General features: G+C 37.8%; 2 protein-coding genes across 15 annotated transcripts; both read left to right on the top strand.

The window, feature by feature from the left end:
- The first annotated feature begins 4,249 nt into the window (after window positions 1–4,249).
- On the top strand, window positions 4,250–11,448 carry LOC113725290 (potassium transporter 2-like). 14 transcript variants are annotated; one of them, XM_072073733.1, is made up of 12 exons: window positions 4,251–4,524; window positions 4,639–4,656; window positions 5,331–5,417; window positions 5,737–5,839; window positions 5,953–6,187; window positions 6,269–6,514; window positions 6,594–6,647; window positions 8,100–8,360; window positions 8,571–8,623; window positions 8,730–8,847; window positions 9,404–9,658; window positions 10,052–11,448. In XM_072073733.1, exons 4-12 carry the CDS (start codon window positions 5,801–5,803, stop codon window positions 11,173–11,175), a joined length of 2,385 nt encoding a protein of 794 aa, XP_071929834.1. In that variant the 5' UTR covers window positions 4,251–4,524; window positions 4,639–4,656; window positions 5,331–5,417; window positions 5,737–5,800; the 3' UTR covers window positions 11,176–11,448. The 14 variants fall into 14 exon arrangements, with proteins under 14 accessions (XP_071929838.1, XP_071929834.1, XP_071929833.1 ...); XM_072073732.1 differs by having other exon boundaries at window positions 4,639–4,652; XM_072073736.1 differs by lacking the exon at window positions 4,639–4,656 and having other exon boundaries at window positions 5,702–5,839.
- An 861-nt stretch (window positions 11,449–12,309) lies between these two features.
- On the top strand, window positions 12,310–13,560 carry LOC140034933 (uncharacterized). Its single transcript, XM_072073742.1, has 3 exons — window positions 12,310–12,858; window positions 13,072–13,135; window positions 13,253–13,560. The coding sequence occupies exons 1-3, from the start codon at window positions 12,559–12,561 to the stop codon at window positions 13,420–13,422; spliced, it is 534 nt and encodes a 177-aa protein (XP_071929843.1). The 5' UTR covers window positions 12,310–12,558; the 3' UTR covers window positions 13,423–13,560.
- The last annotated feature ends 209 nt before the right edge of the window (window positions 13,561–13,769 follow it).

Genomic DNA, 13,769 nt, shown 5'->3' on the forward strand with positions numbered 1-13,769 from the left:
AATATTTTAAAGCCATAGCCAATATTCTAGTAATTTATACAACTAACAAGTTTAAAAGAGGAAAAATGTAATAATTAAATATATAATTTTAATTAATTACTTGATACTCGATAAAGCTCGACGAGCCTTCGAGTCTGAAAAAATAATACTCAAACTCGAATCGAAGTACACAATCGAGCCACTCGAACTCGACTCGCACTCGATCAAAGCCAAATGCAAGTCGAGTTCCAATTCGCGAGTACTTCACTTCAATTACATCCCTATTCCAAACAAAGGAGTCTACAAAGCCCTAGGTGGTCAAAACTCACACGTATACATTGGCTGTAATCTACGGGCTCAGCCTTGGGATAATGGGCTCAATCCTTTTAAAAGAACAGCCGTCGTTGATAAGTGCTAGCACCGGGGGTGGGGGGGTTTAAACTTCGGCTGGCCCAACTGTTGTAGTACTTATTGAAAAAATGGAGGCGAGCACGTGTCGGAAACGGAATTTGCTTCCTGATTACTGTTGCATTGGGTCCCTTAAGCCCAAACTCTCAAGCTCCCAAGCAAATTAGTGTCATGTTTTTGAGCCTTTGATTGTTGTTTCTGCCAAGGGATGAATCAAGTTCTTCCCTTTCGATTTGTGTTACCTATTACCATTTGGGTTGGTAATCGATTTTGGAATTGTATAATTGTATTGTTTATTCTTCCACCTCTCCACCAAATAATCAAGGATCCGCCACGCACGTTAAGATGAGGTTTAAAGGTTAAATATGTTAAAAAATAAAGTTAATTAAACACGCGCGCGCGCGCGCACGTAAAGGGGGGCAACAAATACAAATATATGCATTCACATATTAGATTAAATGTGATGTAGGCGAACAAAGAGAAAACCAATAACCAAATAGTATAATTTCGAAGTAACTCAATGCATTGGTTTATTTATTTGAATAGAATACCGTTTGAGGTCGCAATTGATGTATTAAAAAAGGTACTATTAGCGTGTATTGGTTACAAAATAAGTAATGCTGGAGGGATCACAATTGCAACTTGATTGATGATAACTGCACGGATTCACAATTGTATTTCCTATTTATTTTTGTTACATTCAAAAGATAATACATAAGCAATGCATAATTGCTTTTGTGGGGATTTGTGTGATGGAAAATAACGCACCTACCCTTTACAAGAAAAAGAAAATTGAGTGGTTAGTACAAGGGCATTTGGGAAAAAAATCATGAAACTCGACCGAAAAAAAAATTAAATAAGAAATAGTGGTAATTGTTCGGAAGTCCTTTTCATTTCTTTACAAAGAAGTTCTCTAACGGATGCTTATTTATTTATTATTAACACGTTTATAATAAATTTAACTTGTCGTATGAACATACACAACCCACATTTAATATACCTCCATATCTACACACATTTTCAAATTAATTATATTTTTATAATAAAATTAACACTTGAGACCTCTTTTCAATTTTAACCAGAGCACCTATCAGCAAAACCCTTTTCCAAATCCTGAATCTCTATGTATGAAACGCATGGTGGAAAGCGCCCCCCCTCGTGGAATGGATAAAATGCCGAAAGTCGGCGTAATGTTGGACTTCAACAGCAAACTCAGGTGAATAGAATTCTTTCTTTGTTTACAAGCGTTACAGAGTAAAAGGTGAAAGGCGGATGAGCCGAAACAAGCGTTATAACGGTCGGAAGGCACATTATTCTAATCTCCCACGATAATCGAGTTCCCAAAAACCACCAACCTTGGCTTTGGCGGCCATTCAAAAAGAACTAAATCTCTTTTTGAACTATAAGTTGGGGGTTTGAATCCCGTTTGAAGTGGAAAAATTCAAAAGAGATGTACAAACACTTATTTGATTCAGTCGAGTTTGTACGTCTGCTAGTTCCTTATTCAGTTTCTTTAAGTTCTACTGCCCCTTACACAACTTCTTTAAACTCCTACTCCATGTATGTTGATTTTGTATGTTTACTAAGTTCCTCATATAGCCTCTTTAGGCTCCCTTACACTTTACATTTGTAGTGAAAAAATTCAAAAGATATGTACAAACACTCATTTGATTCAGTCGAGTTTGTATACCTACTAGTTCCTTACACAATTTCTTTAGGTTCTAGTGTTCCTCACGCAACTTCTTTAAACTCCTACTCTATGTATGTTGATTTTGTATATCTACTAAGTTCTTTATATAGTCTCTTTAGGCTCCTCTACCCTTTACATAGTTTATTTAGATTTCTCCTCCATATATATTGGATTTGCATATCTACTAGTCCAGACTCCTCTTTCGTGTATATTGGGTTTGCATATCTACTAGTCCCTTATACAGTTTTTTTAGGCTCACCATTTACACAGTCTCTTTCTTGTAAAATATGATATATTAGGTTATAGCCTCTTATAGGATATTTTTAGACCCCATTGCCCCGTACACAGTCTTTTAAGACTTCTCATTCCTATAGAATAGAATATATTAGGTTATAAGAATATTATCGTTGCGGTAAAAAAAATTAATAATTGAGTAAAAAAAAAAAACACTATCCATTAGCATACAATTTAATATCATTCTCCCAAAAATTTTTTTTTGAGGAAATTTTTCCAAAACTTATGTGCAAGATTAAAAGATGGCACACCAATGTTTGGTTTAAGTCCAATACGAGGATTAAAAAAGGCTCCTCTTCCCTATATGACAGACTTGTATATCTACTAACCCCTTAAATAATTTTTTTAGGCTTCCCTATCTCTTACACATCCTTTTTAATCTCTTCATTTTTGTTAGATTATGGTAAGAAAAAATAATTGAATCCCCAAAAAAAAAAAAAAAAGAATCCACTGTCCATTAGCGTACGATTTAATGTCAATTTTTTTTTTTATAATATCAATTATTCAAAAACATTTTTTTTTGAGGAAATTTTCCCAAAACTTGTGCAAGATTAAAAGATGGCGCACCAATGTTTGGTTTAACTCCAATACGAGGATTTTTTTCGCTGCTTCTTGTTCCCGTTTTGGTCAGCGAATATATGTCTGCGCGTGGATTCCAATATCACCCGTATCGTTTACTGTGCATGAAACTACGCACGCGAAATAAAATAAAATAAAAAGGAACCCTTATAGCCAATCTCCTAAGTTTTTATCGAATTCATCTTCCATGAAGTGTATATCACTAATTTATCCCGAAACAGACTTTTCTGCTTTTTTTTTTTTTAATTTTAAGATTTCCTTTTTTTTGTCTCCTAATAAATTACCCCACTAGGCAATAATATACTTACATCTTATTATGCTTCAACTTAGCGTAGGACGTGACGTTCTGGCATCATTGTTCCATGTACAAAATTAACCAAAATGTGGATGAAATACCTTTTACTGCTAAATCGTTGTTAGAGTTTTGAAATTGCCCAATGAGAAGGGGCCAAAAAAAAAATTAAAATTCCTTATGTGTATAAGTAATTCTACTACTTTTTTTTTTTCTCCTGCTCGACAAAAATGAGAACAAAAAAGAATCGGAGTATATAGACAAGTACACTAAACAGATATTGCCTTATATAACCTGCTAAGTGCTAACACGAGTTGATGATGTATAACCCTTTCATGAAAAACATGTATGTTTGAATTTCGTTATTATGGTAATGTTATAATCATGTTAGTAGGGCGATTTATAAAAATTTTGTAAGTGATCCATGCTGAAATTAAATCAATGTGAAAATTATGCTGGTAGGCAACACGTAAAATCTCTGTAAATGATGTAGAATCTGCCAAACTTTTCATTAAGAAAGAAAAAACTCAACCTGGGTGACAAATTAAAAAGTCATTGGCCTACACAAAAAGACAGCAAGTACTACTACCCCATGGTAACCGTTCTCCTCCCTGGCAATTTAATGGATATCGAAAGGTAACCATCAACACTTTATTACGACTAGTACATATATAGCAGAAAAGGACCCTTTACACGTTTTCTCTTGAATACTGAAAAAGATGCATAATTATTTGGAGATTCACCAGCAGCAATTGCCATCCCAGGGGATCTGGTGCCATAAGCTGGTCATTTTCACTATAGATGCCGATGGATTAGGTCGCAGTAACCACTAATTTAATTTGAAAGAACAGTGACAGCTTAAAAGAAAAAACTAGAAAAAGGCAGTCTTTTAAAGAAACAGAAAAAGCATGCAAAGTGGCAGTTATGGGCAAAGTGGGCTAAAGGGAATATGAAAACCTGGAAAAAAGCTCCCATCAGTTTTGCTTTGCTTTAAAGACGGATGGTAAAACGTTGAAGCCGTGAAGAATGAAAACAAGCAAGAAATAAAAAAAAAGGAGTTAGAATAAAAGTTGGTGAACAGCAAAATACTTACAAGCATGTAATGTTTGCATAGATAGGCTGGGGTTGAGGTCCATGTTCTAATCACGTGGTGCTGTCTTTAAAGAAGATATTAGTACTAATCAAGTAGTGTGCCAGATTTTTACTCGGACACATCTTTTCAATCTCTATGGGGCTTTGCTCTTTCTCCATCACCAGATTTTGAAGCTAACCTCCAATATTGGTACGTGCTCAACTATTTTTGAAGATTTGAAAACTCTGCCTTGATGTTATTTCCAATCTTTTTTTTTGGATACATTTCCAATCACTTTTTCATCTTTTGTTGTTTTCTGTTCAGTTCAGCTGAGTATGGTAGGTAAAGATGGACCCATTTTCCATTCAGCACAAAGATCACTCCCCCCCCCCCCCCCCCCCCCCCCCCCCTCCTCTCCCCCGCTTCTAGCTCTTTAGTCATTGCGGCTATTTTTCCAAGCTTCCGGAGCTTCTTTGCATTCTTTTTTTTTTTTGGGATAAATTGGTTTTATCCTCTTCAGGTTGGTTGGTCGGTGTTTGGGCTATCAGGCACCCTTTAATGTTTTTGTACACAAACACACACATACTGTTCATAAAATATATTATTATATTGTTTTGGTGCACAGTGTTGGCACATACAGAAGGGAATGGGGTAGGGGGGTGAGGATGCAAAGTATGTGCGTTTTATGGTCCTGAAGATCGCCTTCATTCCCGTGGGGCTCAACTTGGCATGATTGTGTTACCACTATTACCCCCTTTTTTTCTTTTTTTGGTTTGCTGAGCTCAAGTTGGTGTGGTTGATTTGGTAATGTAACTGTCTTCACCTTATGTGATTAGTGCCCGGTCCTTGTCAACATTATGCAATCTCTCTTGGTTTAGAGTGATTTCAATTTTTGCATCAGTTGTTCAATGTCCTAATCTGGATGAACCGTTAATGATACTGTAGTTTCCAATTTTCATGCCATTCTCTCTCTCTTGCGTCTAGTGTTTTCTGACTGGCTTGCTTCCTTAATCAAGGTGCTATAGGCGAGGAAGTTATCTGCCACTTTCCTTTACTTTTTTTTCCCAGAGAAGTGAAGTAAAAAGAATGCTTGTAAAGTGAAGGTGTGTTCCCCCCTTCAGAATCAGCATTCTTTCAATATTATGACTTGTATGGGTATTACTTAATTGTTTGCTGTTAGTTTTATTTAGCTTGTTGAAGGAAAAGTTGATGAGAGGTTCAGTTTGCTGCGGGGTTTCGTGTAGGTCTTTTTTGTGGATTCTGCAAAAGTGTGTCTATATGTATGCACGCGCAGGGGATTTTTGAAGCGTGGGCAAATGTTTCTTGTTTTGTATCTTATCTATTTGCAGTTGGGAAGTTGAATATAACAAGTGTCGTTTTCATTTAGGGATTCTAATACCATCATATATGATGTTCTTATAGTGAGCATCTGCATCCATCTTTGTCAATCATCAGCAACCGTATAGACCACTGACATATAAGCTCCATGGATCTTGATTGTGGAAGGTGTTGGAGCACCTCAAAGGTTGGTCCTTGCTGAATCCGAAGTTTCTGGTAGCAAGTTTAAGATCTATCGGAATGTTGTTGTCATCTCTAACTGTGCATTTTCTATCACTTTCTTGCATATTTGGATATCAGAAGACCTCTTGGAAAAATACGTTGCTATTAGCCTATCAAAGTCTTGGTGTAGTATATGGGGACCTGAGCATTTCCCCTCTCTACGTGTACAAGAGCTCATTTGCTGAAGATATTCAACATTCAGAGACAAATGAAGAAATTCTTGGCGTTCTTTCTTTTGTGTTTTGGACTTTAACTCTCGTTCCTCTGTTCAAGTATGTGTTCGTAGTTCTGCGAGCTGATGACAATGGAGAGGGTATGTTCCCAGTGCTGAAAAAGAGCAGTTAACAGGCATGCTAGTGAGTGATTCAATTGAAGTTTTGTCATGATGTTGCAGGTGGTACTATTGCTCTCTATTCACTAATTTGCAGGCATGCCAAAGTAAGCCTTCTCCCCAACCGCCAAGTTGCTGATGAAGCTCTTTCTACATATAAACTTGAACACTCACCTCAGGCAAAGAATAGCTCCAGAGTGAAACTTTTGCTTGAGAAGCACAAATCCTTGCACACAGCTTTATTGATTTTGGTACTCCTAGGCACTTGTATGGTCATTGGAGATGGGCTACTCACTCCAGCTATATCTGGTAAACATTCTTCATGCTACATATCCTTCATGGAGCAGCAGTGATTCAAACACTGATGCTAACTGTTTGTTTTTTGTAGTTTTCTCTGCAGTTTCTGGCCTTGAGCTATCCATGTCAAAAGATCGACACCAATGTAAGCTTTTTCTTATGTTACTTAGAAGCTTCCTTCCTAATATAGGTATTCCAATGGCTGCAGACTTAATTGTAACTGATAGGTAGACTAGTATGGTAATGTATGGTTGTGGACTGAAAAAGAGGAATATATTAATTTATTATTTGTTCAGATTCCAATCTTTTCTACAAGTTAGAAACTTTGCCTGCTTTCTGGTTGATTAAAGTGATAAATTATAGTCATCTCAAGTAGAAAGTAGTAACAGGTGGCACGATGATTGCCTTCTCCTCCCCCCCTCCTTCTAATTGATGCTGTGTCTTTACGGCTTTCTCATAATTCAGTTTGACTGGCAATTTTCCTCGAGAATTAAAACACATAATCACATGATGCATTTTGAGGCCTTTCCTTATGTCAGTATTTTTTAAGGTTTTACTCTTTTCAGGACAGCTAGTTAGGCAGCTGCTTCTAGGGGTAGGATGATGATATAAATGTTTTTGTTTGCTTTCTCTTTGTTACAAAGTGTATATATAACTGGAAAATGAGTTAGGGATCCTCTGTGAAGTTGTGTTGTCTCAGACAAAGTGAAAATTCTAAAATTGAATCAATTTAGCCTGCCTGAGTTTTTAAATGCTTAATTTGCAGGTAAAAACATAGAACAGAATCTCTCTCCCTCTTTTGCTTAGTTCTTCTATTTGGAAACTCCACGTGTTTTGTTTAAAGAGTCCTGGGATGTTTGGCCTGTATCACATGGAGTTGTTCTGGATAGGATAACCAGTTTGATCATGCCATTTAGATGGAATACTGGGAGAACATATCCAGCTAACTCCTAAAGTGGTTTGGATGGTTTCCTGTCCTTGATTATACTGTTAACCAATTGGGACTGGGGCTAATTATGATTTTTTTTTTCTTTTCACCAATATCACTGTTAGAATAGGATTTGACAATGAAAGCATTTGTTCTATATTACTGTTTGAAATACTCTTTTATACTCGAGAAACTTGAGAGCAATTTTGATATCAAAAGTCATCAGTACCTGTTGTTTGTTGTAGCAATGCACATTAGGTATGACACTCCAAGGAAATCTGTTGAAACCTGCCTTGTAGGACACATTTTCTTTTTAAAGTTCAAGAATTCATGTAAATCCCATCTTGGAAACAAATTTCCCCAACATGATTACATAAATTAGTGAGTCAAAAGTGGAAATATATTTTCGATCTATGAGATCTCAATAGATGTGACTAACATAGGAGAAAAGTTCTTAATGACAAATCTGAGAGTACGAGTTCCTTGGCTAATTTTTTGGATGAACTCAAATTCTTCACAATCTGAAAACATTTTCCTTGCCCCTAGGGTTGCAAGAACTAATCCAAGCCACAAAAGAAATCTTATTTTGTGTTTGACTGCTTGAAACAAGTTGCTGGTTGTGAGTTCATTCTTTCATATTGTATATCTGTGTCAAATTTTGGCTTGCAGATGCTGTGATTCCAATCACTTGCTTCATACTGGTGTGCCTGTTTGCACTACAACACTATGGCACACATCGCATAGGATTCTGTTTTGCACCAGTGGTTCTCACTTGGTTACTATGCATTAGCGCTCTCGGTTTATATAACATCTTTCGCTGGAATCCACATGTCTACAAAGCTCTTTCTCCATATTACATGTTCAAGTTCTTGAAGAAGACAAGAAAAAGAGGTTGGATGTCTTTGGGTGGCATCCTTTTGTGCATAACAGGTAAAGCCTAAGTTAAAATTTTCATGTTACAAGAAATGTACATACCTTAATAAACTTGGTGCTTTTGAAGTTAAATGACATCCGAGAGGGTATGATACTTTTTCTGAGACCTTAACCAATGAATGACTGACTCTAATTCTACTACTTGATATTTTGGAGATTATCAGTAAGATCTAGTGCTTCTGATCTTCTTTACTGTGGCATTTTCAGGCTCAGAAGCAATGTTCGCTGACCTTGGTCATTTTTCTTATACTGCAATTCAGGTACAATTGTTTGTTTAATATTCCTTAGTCCAGTCTGTCACAGCTCTAACTGGAGCCAATTCTCGCTTACATTCTGGAATAGTTATAAAACCTTCTTCTTCTGCAGATTGCTTTCACCTTTATGGTATATCCAGCTCTAATTTTGGCTTACATGGGTCAAGCAGCTTTCTTGTCAAAGCATCATGATACCAACTACCAGATTGGATTTTATGTGTCAGTTCCAGGTATTACCATCTCTTATAAAAATGTTAGCATTTTGCAGGGTCTATGTACAAAGAGGAAGAATTTCTGAGAGAAGAATACCATGAATACACGTGTGAGAGAGATCTAGGCACGTCAACTATCATATGGAATTTCTTTACTGTGGGTCATTTAATAGTTAATAGTTCATTATCATTGTTTCAAGTGATTGACATACATGGGATAAGCTTACTTCTTGCCTGTTGTTTTCAAGAAACCCAACAAAACTTGTTGAATCACCATCATCATATAGGACAAACAATATCCAAATATGTCTCTTTTTCTTTTCCTGTTACTGGACAGCAAACAGTTCTTTTGTTTTGTCAAGAAACAGTTGTTTTATTTCTTTTCTTTTTTACTCAAACCAATGACAAGTATAATGCATAGGGTAAATTCTTCAGTCTGCAAAGGAAATGGTAGCACTAAAATTTCATTTCATTCAGAAAGGCTTGAACATTACCTTGGGTGTGGCAGTTCAGGCCACCAGAACCGTGTGCAATGTACATGAATAACATTCTGTTTTTTATTTTCTCGATACAGAACATGTAAGGTGGCCAGTCCTTGTTATTGCCATCCTTGCTTCAGTGGTTGGAAGCCAGGCAATCATCAGTGGAACATTCTCTATAATCAACCAGAGTCAGTCGCTTGGTTGCTTTCCAAGAGTTAAGGTCGTTCATACTTCTGATAAGATACATGGCCAAATTTACATCCCTGAGATCAATTGGACACTCATGGTCTTCTGTATTGCTGTTGCAATTGGATTCAGAGATGTAAAACACATGGGAAATGCGTCCGGTAAGTCCGCTCACAATGGCTGATTATATATACTATCAAGCTGTCAGTTTATTGTTGCCTGCAGACTGCAAGGCTGCTTCCCTTCTGTATCAACTGTTAGATACAGAAAATGCTAAGGAACATTTGTATTTAAGTTGGTTAAAGATGTAGATTGCTCCTACAAAGGCAAGCTTCTAACTATTTAGTATTCAAATTCAACAATACCAACTAGCTAATTATCAGCATTTGCCTGAACTGACAAACACTGACCTGATCAGCTGAAGGTTGTTTAGGAAATTCTCCTTTTCTTCTCTAAAGAGAACAAATCTCAATTGGAAATTGCAAATGATATTAAATCATGAGCTTTGGTTGGAAGCATTTAACATTTTGTTGTTTATTTTTTGACTGTTGCAGGATTAGCAGTGATGGCTGTAATGCTGGTGACAACATGCCTCACATCATTGGTCATCATACTCTGTTGGCATAAACCTCCAATTGTAGCCCTTTGCTTCCTCCTTTTCTTTGGTTCCATTGAACTGCTCTACTTCTCTGCCTCCCTCATTAAGTTTCTTGAAGGTGCCTGGCTTCCAATCCTCCTTGCACTCTTCCTAGTCAGTGTCATGTTTGTTTGGCACTATGCCACTGTCAAGAAATATGAATATGACCTCCACAACAAGGTCTCACTAGAATGGTTATTAGCCTTGGGCCCAAGTTTGGGCATTGCTCGAGTCCCTGGCATTGGTCTTGTTTTCACTGACCTAACATCAGGCATACCTGCCAATTTTTCACGTTTTGTCACAAACCTTCCTGCTTTCCACCGCGTTCTTGTTTTTGTATGCGTAAAATCAGTGCCTGTCCCCTTTGTACCCCCAGCTGAACGATATCTTGTGGGTCGCGTGGGTCCCCCGGCTCACCGATCCTATAGGTGCATAGTCCGATATGGTTACCGTGATGTTCACCAGGATGTCGACTCTTTTGAATCCGAACTGGTCAGTAAGCTGGCTGATTTCATCCGCTTTGACTGGTTTAAAGCACGTGGCATAATTGATACGTGTAATGAGGAAGATGGCTCTCGATCTGGTGCATCATCGGGTGATTACAAATTGGCAGTGATAGGAACGGTGGGCTTCGCTGGCACACCAGCTTTTGAGATTGAGGAAGACCTGCAACCAGCAAGCGTATCTGTTGGCTTCCCAACAATAGACAGTGTGACGGATGCAATAGAAATGGAACCAGTCGGTGTCGTTGAAAGAAGAGTTAGATTTGCTGTTGGCTACGAGTCTGAAGCTGATTCACGGCCTGAAATGGACATCCAACTCCGTGAAGAGCTTGAAGATTTGTATGGAGCTCAACAAGCTGGGACTGCTTTCATCCTTGGTCACTCACATGTGAGAGCAAAACAAGGATCGTCTCTTCTTAAGAGGTTGGCAATTAATATTGGTTATAATTTCTTGAGGAGGAATTGCAGGGGACCAGATGTGGCGTTAAAGGTGCCTCCGGCCTCGCTCCTAGAGGTTGGCATGGTTTACGTAGTGTGAGCACTTTTGTGGAAGATGAAGTCCTGCTGTTGCTTGTAGGTGTGGCTTGTATTGTAGTCTGCTGTTACAAACCTTGTCTAAAGCAGGTGTAGAAGGTAGGTCATCGTACAGAACATGGGATCAGATAGGAAAATTGTTTTGGGAAAACTGTCTCCCCAAAAAGCAAAAATCTACTTGCAAGTTCGCGAATGTGAAAACGGAGATGAAAGGGGACACAGAAAATGGGGAAAAAAAAGGAGGGGTTCCTTGCGGGTCACTTATTTTTCTCGGTAACTCGTTGTGCATGGCTACGAAAGAAATTTGTACGATTGGTATATTCTCTGAAACCGTGGCCTTTCCTCTAATCAGAAAAATGCAACAAAAAACATTTTTAAAATGTTCAACTTCTATCTGAAATTGTGTACTACCAACTACCGAAGACGTTCCAACATGCATGGTAACAAAAAAATCAAGAAAGAAAAAAACGTAGGGTGCAAACGAATCGGTTCGAATCCAAATTCGAGTCAAGTTCGATTAATATTGAGCTTGAACTCGAGTTTAAAAATACTAAACTCGTTAGTTCGCGAGTCGACTCGCATTCGATTATATATATAATTTTTTATTTTAATAAAAAAATTATATATATCTCTAATATTTTATTATTTATTAAGAAAAATTATTTTTTTAAAAAATAAAATAATTATTTTTTATTTTTTTAAACTCGAGCTCGAGTTTGACATTTTGAATTCATTGAACTCGAACTCGAATTTAAGTTTTATAAATTATGTTGAAACTAAACTCAATTAAACCGAAACTCGACTCGACTCGATGAACTCCTACTTTAAAGAAATCCCTTACTTTTTTTATTTATTTTTTATTATCTTTCTCTCTTGTAATTTGTTACGAGGAAGCGGAAGTTGCAAATCTAGACGCCAGAGAGTATACATATTTCTTGCATGTTAGACTACGTCAGCATGCTTGATGCTGGCGGTTGACAGTAACAATCGACAGGCTGAGGACTTTTCCGTTCCAGTGAAGAGGTCAAATGAAGCCTAAAAGGCCACGTCGTCCTCCCATGACCACCACGAGCTCCCCCGAGTGGCAAATATGCAATCTTTAGACGGTAGGCTACTCCTAAATCACCCAAAACTCCACCAAAAGACAAAGCAAAATCACGCTGCAGTACATCCACGATCACACATTCGTCCCTTCCCTCCCCCAGCCAGTCCCACTTTTAAGTCCTTTAAACTTCTCTTTAAGGATTGCAGCGTCTAAACAGCTAGTAGTAGTTCTAGCAGGAGAACTTAAACTGATTTGAATTTTAATAGTAAGGACTATTTTGGGTCGTAATAAAGAAAGACTGAAAGGACTTTGAGCCTTTGAGGCTCGAACTGAAGGAAAAATATGGGGCTAAAAGCACTTCCCCTGTCACCCTCTCAGAATGGGTTCCTGGGTAATGCAGCGGTTGCGCCAAAAGTCTTCAGATACCATTCTAGCAGAAGCTGCAACTTCATTGCTGTTTCCGTCAAGAATGAGAGCGCTAGCACCGAAGAAGAAGCGGGCAACACAGAGAAGAAGCAGTCTCTGTTTTCAAGTGTGACAGAAGCTCTGGACTTTTCTCAGGTCCGATCAGCTAAGGATGCCGAGCTCTTGGAAGAAGCTAGGGAATCTACGCGCTCAGGTGGACGCATGAGTAAGGAACAGGTGAATTCTGAGTATACTAGTCATCAAGTTCTACGGCTCTTCCTTAATTTAATTTCAGCTTGCTGATTAACCAACCTCCCAAGTTCTATTCATGCTGCTGCCGTGGAATGTAATTATGAAATATGAAGAAACTTATTTATCCTGCACTTCATGATTTGTGATGCTAATATTTTGCTTAGTGGTTGCTAACACTTATAAATGACCTCTTTGTAGTATGGGGCTCTTAGAAGGAAAATCGGTGGAACATACAAAGATTTCTTCAAATCCTATATTGACGGTAATTATGAACACTTTGAAATACGCATTTCTTGATTCCAAGATCATCTGTTTTCCCCACTATTTGAAGCTTTCAGTTTATCATCTTCTATTAATGATTATATAAAAAAAAAAACAGTGGATGGACAATACGTTGAAGAAGGATGGGTTGACAAAACATGCAAAGTTTGCAAGAAAGATACCAGGGGCGAACCAAGGCAAGTGGATAAATTCGGGAGATACGTTCATGTAGAATGTCTTGAGAAGTCCAAGTCCGGAAATTTTTTCACAAGGCTCTTCTCCAGCTGATTTCTGGAAGAGGCACATAACCCCCAAGATTGCCCCCTCCTCCTGGGCTTAGGTTTTGATTATCCTATTTCCATATGGACACAATAGTTGTACGCTTCCTATATTGATGAAATCGCAGTTCAGGCATGTTTGAGTGAAGTCAGCTCCTAAACATTTGTTTTTTCCCTTCTAATTTTGGTGGGCTCTGCATGGGTTGAGGCTGGATGAACTTCTTAAGCATTATGTAAGTTTCATTTTTGTGTGGAGTATCTATGGAGTCCGAACTTACTCTAATAATTTTAGATTCTTCACTCAGTCTAAAATTTTTGAATTGTGGCATGTTCATGCAATGATACGAAGGTTATGAT

This window comes from Coffea arabica, chromosome 2c (assembly GCF_036785885.1).
Source record: "Coffea arabica cultivar ET-39 chromosome 2c, Coffea Arabica ET-39 HiFi, whole genome shotgun sequence".
Classification (NCBI taxonomy): Eukaryota; Viridiplantae; Streptophyta; class Magnoliopsida; order Gentianales; family Rubiaceae; genus Coffea; species Coffea arabica.